This window comes from Peromyscus eremicus, chromosome 2 (genome assembly GCF_949786415.1).
Source record: "Peromyscus eremicus chromosome 2, PerEre_H2_v1, whole genome shotgun sequence".
In the NCBI taxonomy this organism is placed as follows: Eukaryota; Metazoa; Chordata; class Mammalia; order Rodentia; family Cricetidae; genus Peromyscus; species Peromyscus eremicus.
The window spans coordinates 80,407,789-80,420,371 of NC_081417.1; the positions used below are offsets into that span (position 1 = coordinate 80,407,789).

Genomic DNA, 12,583 nt, shown 5'->3' on the forward strand with positions numbered 1-12,583 from the left:
GAAGCAGAGAGCTCTCTCCAGAACTGGGACCTGGCCCTGACCCTCAAAGCTGGACCCCAGAGAGACTCACTTCCTCCACCCAGGTGCCGCCTCCTAACAGTTCCCTCATCACTTCCCCAAATAGTGCCACCTAGTAGAGGCCAAGTGCCCAAACAAGCCTGTGGGAGATATGTCACATTCAGACCATAACTATTGCTTGCTGAGCATTTATGGAGCATTTCCTAGGCTCCAGGCATTGAGTTTTCATCAAAGGGAGACAGTGTAGCCCCTCCCAGAAGGGATGTAGCAGGGACACCTCCCCCATGCCCACTGCTCAGTGCCCAGCTCAGAGCCTGGCACACAAGACATCTCCCTGTTGGCTGAGGGCCCGAGAACAAAGGACTTTTATTATCAGATATGAATTGGGTGTCCACTCCATATTACTGACTGAATGGGGTCCGAATATTCAAGCAAGAACCCCTGGTGTGTCCAGGGATACAAGGGGTTAGGAGGAATGAGGACTAGTGTGGGGACCCTGGCTTTCCTCCCAGTTCAGCATGGTGAGAGGCAGGGTGCTCTGCCCTGTTTTTCCATCTTCTCCTTGCTGGCCTTCTTTCTCAGGTCAAGAGCACCCCAAGAAGAAGAGGCATGTCTGATGCACTGTGGGTCCTGAGAAAAAGTCGGCCCGTAATCTAAAGAGATAGAGACATGAGTGGTTCATCGTCTCACCTCTGTGATTTGTTTGTGGGTATTTAGTGAGTGCCTACTGCGTGCTCACCATGGACGCCGTCTACATCCAAAGCTTCTCTCAAGTCCAGAGCGCCTCCGAGAGCCACAGATCTAGTCCTTGAGAGCCCCTATCAGGTAGGAGTTCTCGTCGTCTGCCTCATCCCTGACATGCCTGTACAGTCCTGCCAGTCAGTTTACCCCATTTCCAGGCTGACGACCTCAGAGATGCCACCTGAGGGCTGGCTGTGAGCCTTGTCCCCTTCATGGAGACAATGGCTCCGTGTCTTCGGCAGTAGTTTATTCCTGGTCACTGGCTGTGTGTCATAAACCCGTGGGGCAGAAATAATGGATGGGAAGAAGCAGGAAGCAGGGTCTCTTCTCTGCCGGTCTTCAGGCCAGCATCCTTGTCTCTTCCTTCCAGATGACTGTGACTCCCGGAGCCTCCAAGTCTCACTGCCTTCCCAGCAAAGTTCGGCAGGCCCTTGTCACTATTTACTGAACTGAATGAGTCTGATGAGCAGCCCGCCCTTCTCTGGTTCAAAAGACCCTTGGAATGATTGGCTTCCATGCACCCACATTCTGGATGGGGAGGGTGAAGCATGATGGACACATTTCAATCCTTCTGGGCTTCCAACAGTTTCCCATGGGTTTAGGGGCTGTCTGGTTCTTGACACCAACATTACATTTCCGGATCACGAGGGAGATTTGGGAAGGCCTTGGTGCCACCACTGGCCAGCTATTTACCTTTGAGGAAATGTACCTCCTTGCCTGGATACCTGTGTCCTCACAACAGGGAGACCTAGAGGCTTTCTCTACCTCATTTGCCACACCCATTCTTTGAGACCTTTTTGCAATCCACCCTATATTCCTATGATTCTTCCATGGGAGATGCCTCTTCTCCACAGCCGTAGGTGTAACTAACATCCTTTAGGATCTAAAAGCCACCTCCTCCTGGGTGCAATTCCTGGGTTTCTAGCCATCCTCTGAGTCAGTCAGCTTGACAATTCAACTGATCCTTATGTGCCTCGTTGAAAATCCCAATCATGGCCTTTTTGTGTTATCTCTGTTGCCAGCAGGAGTACCTCGTGATGTGGTGAGTGCGAGGTCACCCATCCAGATGTTCCTCTCTACCCTAAGTTGTTCCTGGGGACTTCTCTGTCCACATTACAATTTATATGTGTTCAGAACCATGTGCAGTTTCTTTGTCCCTAACCATTAACAGTAGTCCGCTTCCCTCAGAGCAGAGGTTTGCATAGGGCATATTGGTTTTATAGCTTTGTTTTACAGCTTCTTTGGGTTGGCAATGTTTGGAGCGCCAATTACGTTCCAGATTCCAGGCCGGTTGTGGGGTCACAGAGGTAACCGGACAGTGACAGCACCGTGATGTGTGGACAAGGGTGGGTGTGAGTGGAGCGGCTACATCAGGTGAGCACTGAAGGACAAGGATGTGTTCAACAGCAGCAATGGGGAAGAAGGAAGCCTGGGCAGACGTGACATAGGTCTTAAAGTGGCCAAGCTTGCCCAAGCTGGGGGCAGGGAGGCTGGGAGTGTCTCAGGGCAGAAGATGAAATGGGGGAGGCTAAGGAGGGTCTGCTGGGAAGGAGGAAGGGCTGTGGACTGCATCACCATTCCGATGTGCAGAGGACAAGAGTCGGGTACTGAGTTCAGCGGCCTCTGTACCACTTTCCAGCTTAGTCAACCTTCTTTTCAGTGCAGATAACAGCACATCTCCCTTCCCATAGCACAATGGCTCTCAGCCAGGATAGAGCGTGGGTATGCAAAATATCACTGGTCGCCAAATCCCTCAGTAATGGAGATAAATATCTAAGAGTGTCAACCTCACTAAGTAGACGAGATACCTAACACTTAAATTCAATACTTTAAGGCAAAAACAGAAAAAAAAAAAAGCACCCTGAACAAAATACCAAAAAAATGTAAATAAAGACAGGATGTGCCTGGCACAGAGTATGCAGCTCAGAAACACATGCGGGCAGTGATTGGACAGGGAGTAAGTACTTTACCTCCGAAGCTGTGAACTTCGGAAAACTCGAGGAAGCCCCAGGCCCTTTCTCTGGAAGAAGGCACAATCTGTGCACAGCCTCGGGGTGCTCTTGCAAAGGAAGGTGAAGCACTCCGAATGGACACGGGGGTGCGCGGGCCCCCGGCGGCCGTGGGTGCTCTGCCCCCTGCAGGATGCCGCGCACAGTTCGGTGGCTCCCTCCCCCACTCCGACTTGGGACTTTTCCGAAAGTTTGCTGAAACCAGACACCTTGCTTGACCGTGCCCGCGTGCAGCCGCGGTTTAAAAGGCTGCCTTCAGCGCCCCTTCCCCGCCCCCAGCGGAGACTTCAAAAGGGCCGGCGCCCGCCGCGGCCCCGGCACCTATGAGCCACCCCCCGCACCCGGAGCTCGCGCCGGAGCCTGAGCACGCGGAGTGGCCACGGCTGCAGCGCAGGGGGACCGGGCCGGTGGCGCAGGCCCGCGCTCCCATGCTCCTCCCGGCGCCGCTGCGCCCCGCGCTCCTTTAGGGAAGGGGACTGCACCCCCGCCCCCGCGCCCGGGGCTGCGGGGACCCATGACTACAGATGCCGTTAGGCACCCGAAGAACCGACCGGCCAGCGTCGAACTTAGGGACTCAGTAAGTGTCCGGAGACTCCTGGAGCGCTCAGCATTCAGAGTGCGCAAAGGTGCATGCGTGTGCCAGGGTGGGCACAAGTTCTGTGTGCACGCCCGTAGTTGCCATTCGCAGAGGGTTGTGTGCTAGGGGGAGTGTGCATTCGGGGACGTGCAAGGACTGTGCATATGAGAGTGTGTGCCCTATGCATGTGCATTTATGCATTGTGAGTACTCGCGTGGCTGCCTCTGCGAGCGTAGCGTCTGAGCCTGCGCGGAATCCGGACATCGGAGAGTGTTTCTCTGGAGCTCAGATAAGTGCGTGGCTGTGTCTGCCTGTGAATGAGTGTGAGTGTTTGGAGTGTGCCTGTGGGAGGGAGTGTGTGCGCGCGCTCACCAGTCAGTATGAATCGCTTTATAGAGGCTAGAAGCCAGAGGGAATTTAGTCTCAGGGCTGAGCAGTGGTTTTGAGTTGGAGAATCTGCCTGGGTGTCGAGAGTGTGCGCGTGGAATCCCGGGGATTCTTTGGTTGGCTGTAGGGGTGAAGGTGCAGGAAGGCTGAAGACATTCAACGCGGCGCTCACCAGCAGCGTTCTTCCAGAAGCTCTGAATATAGGGTGCAACTTTTCTGCTAATGGTTGGGAGTTAAGACAGACGGCGGTTGTCGCGGAAGTGTAGATGCCAAGTCAAGGTCCCAGCTGTGTTCCTGGAACTCTGGGATCCTTTCAGGAATAGAAATTGTCCCCTTGGTCCCCCACCCTACGGCAGCGAGGACCCTTAGTGTAATAAATCATAAGTTCCTAACCTCAGTTGTGATGGATCTCTGAGCAACCCGGAGCAGCCCCCTTTCCACGTGTCTGTTTTGAGATCTTCACTAGGAGGAGGGGCGAGGATGTCCCCCTCTCGAATGGGTGGATGGTCGCGCGAGGCGACCGAGGCTGCATCCCTTGCTGCGTCCGGCAGGGGGCAGCAGGTGGCAGCAGAGGGCGGCCCGGCGCGGGGAGGAGAAGAAGGTGGAGAGCTGCGGCGGGCCGAGACTTTAAATCGCCTTCATTTCCCCCAAATCCTTCCTTTTCCTCTCCTCCCCCAGGCCGGCGGGGAGGCAGCTTCCACCGCCCTCCGCGCGCGCTCGCCCGGCCTTGCTTTGCCTCCAGGGACCGCTAGCGGCCCACCTCCAAAAGTTTGATCATTTCTCTCTATCTCTCTCTCTCTGCCTTTTCTTGCTTCTTCCTTTTTGGTGGAAGCAAAAAAAGAGAGGCAGGGGCGAGCGCGGCTGCGGGACTCCTGGGACCATGGGCCTGGCGCGGGCGCCCGCGGGGCTGAGGCCGTGCCGTTCGCCTGCTCCGGCGCCCCTGGGCGCAGGGCTGCGCTGGGGGTGCGCGGGCAGCGCGCTCTGAGCCGGCCTGGCGCGGCGCGGCGGGGGGCTGGCGGCCCCATGGGGCGCGCCCACACTTGCCCCCCGGGCTCGGGACTATGAAGTAGGGGCCTGCCATGGGCACGGGATCGGCGCGGGGGGCCCGAGGCACAGCGGCGGCAGGACACGGGGGGTGAGTACGAGCCCATGGTTGCCCCTGACCCAGCTTCCTGCGCCTCGGATGTGCACGGGAGGCTGGGGTTCCCGGCCACGCCAGACGCTTGCAGAGGAACGTCAGCTTCCTGTAGATTCCTGCGCCCCCGCTAGGCGGGACGCCAAGGGTTAACAGGGGCTGCGCCCCCAGGCCAGGCTGCGCCTTGCTATTGGGGCGAGGGCCCGCAGAGGAGGGTCGGTGCAGAGCCAGACGGGCGATCCAGAAGAGCGGACGAGTGGCGGCACTCAGAGTGGCGGGCTGGGACAGGGGTAGGGGCAGGAGGAGGGAGTCTCGGTGTCTGCAGGTCTCAAGCTTGCACGCCTCGGGTTCCACTGTCCTGTGAGTCAAGTTTGTAGGTCTCCAGGTCCGGGCGTTTGCTCCTGGCTCAGTCTCTGTGGTTCTGCACGTCCCTGCTTTCCTAACCTCCTCTGCTTATGAATGTGTCTGCCTGGGTCTGAGTGCCTCAGACTTTTCCAGCTTCTCCCGGGAAGCCTGCAGTTCCTGTCCCTCTCCCGAGTTAGCGAGGAGTGAGAGCCAGCTTGTGGGAGCGGAAAGGCCCTGGGAGATCACCAAGTCCAACCTCCTTGTACAGATCAGGGAACCGCGGCCAGAGTGGGGCCGGGAATCTCCAGGGCGGGGCCGCACACAGCTGGCACCCCGCGGCTGGGATTCCCAGCTTGTGCAGAAAGTTGTAAGAGAGAGCGAGGGATCCAGTCACTGCGTGTGGGTGTGTGTGGGAGAACGCGGTCCGGAGGGGCCCTGTGGACTGCATGCAGCTCAGGCACAGGGCTTGTCCTTCCATCCTGCGGGACTCTAGGGCTCCCGGGAGAGCCTGGCTGGGGTTGTAGCACCGCCCACTCGCTCAAGAAACACCCCTCTGAGCTGGAGCCCGGGTGATGAGGCCCCCCCCTTCTTTTCCATGTCTTGGAAAAAGCTGGCTGTTTGAGATTCTCCCACTCCCCCACCACACACATTCGTATACGCAGGGCACCAGTGAGCGCACTGGTGACTCATTTTCTCCGGGAGACCCTGTGCCAGGGCAGATGCCAGCGGTTGGGCAGTATGGTGGTGCCAGGGAGCACCCCACAATGAGGCCGAAGCTTTAGGCAGGCCAACAGTCCCAATGCCTCCCTGCCTTCCTGGCCATACATCCTCAAGCTCCTAGGCACCTTGGCTTCAGCAAACCTTCCAGCTGTGCATCTCCCCCCCACCCTCCCACCCCCACCCCGTGGCTCCTTCTTCCCCTCCTTGCTTCTGCATTGAGAAGTCCTCTCTCCTGTTTATCCATGCCACTCTTCGGTAGACACCGGCCTCTGGGACCTTCATTGAAGAAACCCATCCTCAACGCTTTCCCTTGTCTCTTCTTGGATCCCAACACACTCCCCTGATACCTTGTTGGTAGTTTCTTCCTCCGATCTCAGTGCTCAGGGATCTTCTAGGTGTCCCTCAAGGCCTGGCCTGGCCTGGCATGCAGAGGATCCAGTTCACTGGCAGTCATGAATGGGCAAGGAAGCCGTCCTGGGCTCACTTCAGTGGAAAGCAGGCTTTGGGGCAGAGCGTAGGAACCTAGCAACAGGCAGTTTGAGTTCAAGTCCTGTACACTATGCTGTGTGCATGGCCAGGCCTCTCACCTCTGTGCTGCTCATTCTCACATCCACCAGGTGAGCATCAGCCCTCCCATCTGGCAAGGTTTTGTGAGAGTTAATGAAGCCTGCTGGGCAAGGGCTCTGAACACGGGCTAGTGCGTAGTAAGTGTTCAGTAAAGCACAGCTGTTATTTGTATCTGTACTCACCGCTTTGTGAATGGGCGTGTGAGTCAATGGGCAAGTTCTGGGCTATATCCTGTCCAGACGGATGACCTCCGTGTGTGTGTGTGTGTGTGTGTGTGTGTGTGTGTGTGTGTGTGTTCCCATGGAGGTGGAAGATGTGGAGAAGGACTTTGGGTGTGGCTGTCTTGGGCACATAGGGTCTGGTGAGGCCACAGAGGCAGGTGGGGTAGGGACAGACTCACGTCCTTCCCAGCCAGCCCTGGTGCCGCTCAGTCCGTGGTAGAGCAGCTGGGTGCAGCATCCACAGGGCTGCCTGCCTCAGGGGTTCCTATGCCCTCTGGGCGTGAGGACCTTGGAGCTCTCTGCATGTTGAAGCTGGGATGGACTTCTGAATCTTCAGTGTTTCCAGGAAACAGGTATGGAGGGAAAGCCGTCCAAACAGAAGGCAGCTTCTGGCCAAGTCTCTGAACAGGAACAGCCATGTGTGGCGAGCTAGTGACTGGCTTCTTGCAGGGGGCAAGAACCCCCGGCTACTCCCTGGAGGGTCAGGCTGTGTCTCCCAAGTGCTATCCTTTGTGGCTCCTATCTTGGGGTGCCTGCTGCCCTCTCTGAGGGTGGACCTCATGCATTGATCTTCCATATGCCATGGAGCCCCTCCATGTCCGAGCCCTCCATGTCCAAGGTCTGTGAAGTTGTAATGAAAACAGAAGTCAGGGAGAACAAAGCCGTGAGCCAGTGCAGTCACTAGTGTTATTAACAGTAGCCTAAACAGCACTGGAACAGTAGTCACAGTGCCGGCCTCCTCCCTTCCGCAGCCAACTTTCCAGGCTGGAGCTTACTCACAGAGATGGCTCCGGGGCTCCCGGCTACATCTCTGTTCCTGCTGAGAAAGCTGGAACTCTGGTCCCCAGTAAGTAGCAAGTCTCTAAAAGATTCTACCTTCTCCTGTAGGGGAAACACATCAAATGTAGGTCTGTTGGTGGGAGAGTTGACTGGCTGTGGGCAAATCCCCTCTCTCTGGGCTCTTGTGGCCCATCTCTTCAAAAAGATGGTTAGGGGTAGAATCTGGTCCCTAGGGCTCTTCAAGACCCTTCTCTCACTGAGATGTGATGAATACTGGGAAGTTTAAGCCTCCAATGGGCACCAAAGCCCAATCCCAGAAGGCCAGCTGCATTGTGCCAATCTTCTGCGGCTTGGCCTTAGGCAGCTGAATAGTACAAGAAGGCTCAACTCCACCTCCGGTGCCGTCCTTCTGACCGTTGAGAACTTGATGTAGTGTCCTTTAATCTACCCTCTAGGGTACCCTACAGCCGGAAATGACCTAGGTGGACACATGTGGCTCTTGTGCCTTCTCTGGATCACCTGGTGTCCCTCTGTCATCTGGAAAACATCCAAGACAGGTGCAGGTGATACAGCATTGGCAGACTCAAGGAGTGAAGAGAAGTGCCAGGGGTCAGGTGCTCAGTTTCTTGTCTGCAGGACTTCTGGGAGCTTTTTGGATACAGGCATGCGGGGGAAGCCATCTAAGCTTGGATGCAGGGTTGGCTCTTCCCCGGGCTGCCTGGCCACTGTTTTCCTAGAGTGCCTCTCTGAATGACAATATATTTTGGGATCTGCACAAGGTGCCTTTGAAGGCACCCACCCTGACTTCTGTCAAATAAAACTTAATAGCCTGACCCCAGTTCCCAGGGCCACCGGGGCTGCCTGTGGCTTTTGAAAGCCAGCCATGGCGGGAGGACTCCCTTCCCTTTGCAGAAGGCAAAGCCAGTGTAGCTGGGCACTCTGACTGCTGGTTAGTAGTCGGCCACAGTGAGCAAGACGCAAGACGTTTGGCCCCAGGAGAGAGGAGAGCTCCTAGCAATGTCAGCAGACTGGGAAGGGCAAGCGGGGGTGGGACCTGGAAGAAGGTAGAACCACGGAGGAAAGCTTCGGGAAGATACTTTCGAGTCCGGAGTCCTCCTACACCATGTGGTCTGCATTCACCGTGCAGGCCTGTGTGGCACCTTTCCTGTCCCTGTGCACAGGCCTGCCGGAGAAGGTGTCAAAAGCCTAATGTCAGCATCCCAGAGCCCTTTCAGCCAGTCAACCTCAGGCTGCAAGTAACTGAAGACTAAATCCAACCCGATTTTAACAAGGGGTCAGTGGTCATTCCCCTTTGAAGAACCTCAAGAAAGATTAGTGTAGGGGTGGTGACACTAACACCCGTGATGGTTCCCTTTCTGCCATCCTTGTGTGTCCATGGGACTTCTTACCTCTCACACACCAAGTGACCGGCAGCATCTCTGAACAGCATGTCTTCATTCAAAAGCAGGCGGAGGCCGGCAGAAAAATCTTCCTGTTCTTTCCACATATTTTCCTAGGGTGGCTCACAGGAATCAGCCTACATCTCATTGGCTATATTTGAATCATATATGCATTTCTAAACCAGTCACTGGCATGGTCTGTATTCACCCAGTGTCCTCTGAACTCTGTGGGTGGGTAAGCCCGGGTGGTGTGTTACACAGCACCAAAGTCATGCTTGCTACTGAATAAAGTTCCTACTAGATTTGAAAGTAGGGAGGCCTGGCAGGGAATGAGCCAGGAGTTGCAGACAGCAGCCCTGGGTTTCCTATATTGCCCTGTTCCCCAGGAGCACACCAGCCTGATTTTACTCTTAGAAGAGGAACCGGGCCAGTCTGCCCCAGCCAGAGCCCTTACCACTCACCAGTCACCCAGCTCAGCTTCCAGCTGCCATCTCAACCATCTCTGGCCACGTGCCCCAGCCTCCCCTCTGCCCTCCTGGGGATCAGTTGCCCTGAGTGGCTTGGGTGTCCTAGTGGATGCTCCCACAGGAAGGTGAAATAGGATCCTCACCTCTGCCTATCATGGCAGTAGCCACTGAGTGCAGCTTTAACCATGCCTGGACTCCGCAGTGGGGTGGAGGCAATGGTGAGGGAGGGCTGCCCTGGCTGGGCCAGGTCAGCTCTTTAATGCATGAGCCGATTTAATCTCCACATCTGGCCTGCAAGAGAGGATGTGTCAGTCCACACTGCAGACTAGAGGAGCTCAGGAAGGCGGAGTGACTCATCTGGAGTCACACAGCCTGGAAATCACAGGGAACCAGGTTTGCTCCTGGGGGCACCTGGCTCGGCTCTGCCCCCATCCTCGAACCCCCTCTGTCAGCACAAGTGGGATTAGCTGTTGTCTGAGCCCTGAGAAGGGGTCTTCCCTTCCACCGGCACCTTGAGGACCCTGGTCTTCGGAGCAGACCAGCCTATTTTCCATCTGTCTTTCAGCCTTGGCTCTGCTGTCCATAGCCCGGGGCCTGGGGAAACTTGTCTTGAACCTCCAGGGCTGTAGTGCCGATGAAGGGCTGAACTCTAAACATCCCAACATCTTCCACAGGGTTTTAGACCCCGCTGGGAAGAGCAAAGCTGTGCTGGTAACTTGCTGGGCTGCTGGGTTGGAGCCCAAGAGCATGCTGGGAGCGTGAGCCAGTCTGCTTGGTCCTTGAAATCTGTGCCTTGCCTCTGGCTTCCAGTATGAGACCAGGATGGAAGGGAACTGGGCTAGGCCGTCCCTCCTGGCTCCCTAGCCGGATCTGGGTGTGAGGGTGGAAGCTGATGCCCTGTGCATTTGTGTCTGCCTGTCTCTAGGGGGTTTCTCTTCGCCTGGATCTTGGTCTCATTTGCCTGGCATCTGGCCTCCACCCAAGGAGCTCCTGAAGGTAATTCTCTCTTTTCTTTGTCCGATGGGAGACAAAGGAGGGCGGAAGAGAACTCGAGAACTCGGGTAGCAGACATCCACACCACTAGTTGGAATGTAGAGGCTCAGTTTTCCCATCCAGAGAATGGAGCCAACCATGGGCCCAGTTCCCTGGGGTCTGTGAGGGGTTGGAAGGGTTGCATGCAGGACTGTTCTCCTGTTCCCGTGAGTCCGATCTGAGTGCCTCCTTTGCTTCAGTCTGCTGGGTATCTTAAGAGCCACTGCAAAGGGAACACGGAGGCTGCAATGTCTTTGCCCATTCCTGGCATCCCTAGACCCTTGGCTTTTGCTGTCCCTGGAGAGATGTCTGGGCATATATGGGCTAGCCACTCCACTGCCCATAGAAACTCAGACCTTTCCCGTATCTGTGCAAAGTGGACCTACGATCTCTAAAATTATCCGCCCTTCCCTCCTCCATGCCTGCCATGTTCCGGGGCAGGCAGCAGGCACCTTGAAAATCCCCATACCCTGACTTGGTCACTGGGTAAGAACTGGACCCCTGGGAGGTAAAGGCCATGCCCGGAAGGGACTTCTCTGCCCAGCAACATTTGTTCATGTGTCATATTTTCCGAACTTGCGGAACAGCTGTCCAGAGTCCTGAGTCAGGCAGGGGGCGGGAGCGACCGGAGCTGTACTGAGCCAGGGTTATGTAATAAAGGCATCTTGCTGGAGCCAGCTGGCAGGCCTGTGCACCCTGGCTCAGGCCCTCAGTTCATTCCCCTGTCTCTTCCTCCCGGTGGGATTCAGCATGGGGCTCTGCTTTGCCTCTGGACCCATCCGAGTAACTTCAGAGCAGTGTGGGATGGGATGGTGGCTGAGAACAGAGACTCTGATGAGCTTGGGTCCCTAGGTTCCAGCCCCAGCTGTGAGCTGCACAGCACCCTGAGTAAGTTACTATATTGTAAGCCTCATCTGCTGGCACGCATCTGCTGTGCCATCCTGGCACTTGAGGAAGAGACAGGAAGCTTCCAAGTTCCAGGCTTATCTGAGCCATGTGGTGAGACCTTGTCTCATTAAAAAAAAAAAAAAAAAGAAGATTATTAGATGCAATGGGTGTATGTAGCACAGCTCGTCAAGTTCCCGCCTCCAAGATGGTTAGAGAAATGGATGCACGTGCATGGTAAGCATATTCAATTTGTTCTTGTCAGCTGTGAGTTGGTTCATCTGAACGGTTTAAGAAGCACCACCTTCTACGGCGGCCAGAAACTTCAGGAGTCCCAGTTTGTGCTTTAGTGGCTTCCGAGTTTCCACAGAGGCTGGCTGTCATCAGGTTTCAAAGCCATCTGAGGGGGACAAGGGAGCAGTCCGCTGTGATACCTCTCCTGGCCAGCTGTGTCTCTCCTAGGGTTGGCCACCTGGCTGGAGGCCTGGCATGTAGAGAAGGATGTAGGAGTGTGCCAAGAGCAGGCCGGAGGAGTACCCTAGCACCGTGGGGTGTGCAGGTGGCTTCCTTCCCCAGCTAAGTGGCTCCTTCCACTTGAAGTTGTTTATCGTGAATAGTATTTCGTGATAAGACAATCTCAGTGACTAGAACAAGGAAGATCTGCTAAGAAAATCACAAGCGGTGTTTTGTTTTAGCTTAGAGCTGGGGACTGGCTGGTGTGAGAAAGGAGAGGAAGAGGGGACTATGGGTGATGCAGCAGGCACTTGGGTTCTCCAGAAGAGCTTTGTCTAAGCCATCATGAAGCTATGGCACAGCACCCTGGGGTGCAGAGTCCTTAGAACACTGGGAGCCTGTTGTGCTGTCTGAAGGCCCGAGGACCAGGAAGAGACTCTGGCAGGGCTTGGTGAGGATGAGGAGGATGAGCGTGTAGGTGCTCCTCATTGCCCCATCCTTGGTCCATCCATCTCTGCGCATCTGTGCATACATCTGTGTCTTTCTCTCCATACCCATCGCTGCGCATCTGTGCATATATCTGTGTCTTTCCACACCCATCTCTGCACATCTGTGCATACATCCGTGTTTTTCCACATCCATCTCTGTGCATCTTGAATATATCTGTCTTTCCACATCCATCTCTGTGCATCTGTGTCTTTCTCTCCACATCCATCTCTGTGCATCTTTCTATCCACCTGTTTTTCTGTCGGTCCATTCATCCACCCACCTGTCCATCTGTCTGCTCATGGTTGTCAGCTGAGGACCAGTTAGATGTCATGTGCTGGATTCAGGCTCCAGGGTGGC

General features: G+C 55.6%; 1 protein-coding gene across 1 annotated transcript in view; it reads left to right on the top strand.

Annotated features, from left to right (window-relative positions):
- Window positions 1-4,811: 4,811 nt before the first annotated feature.
- The window catches only part of Col27a1 (collagen type XXVII alpha 1 chain), a 118,805-nt gene continuing 111,033 nt past the window's right edge, over window positions 4,812-12,583 (top strand). Inside the window, exons 1-2 of the mRNA XM_059255880.1 lie at window positions 4,812-4,867; window positions 10,293-10,363. Of these exons, the coding sequence (XP_059111863.1) occupies window positions 4,812-4,867; window positions 10,293-10,363 (127 nt within the window). The remainder of the gene's footprint in view (window positions 4,868-10,292; window positions 10,364-12,583) is intronic.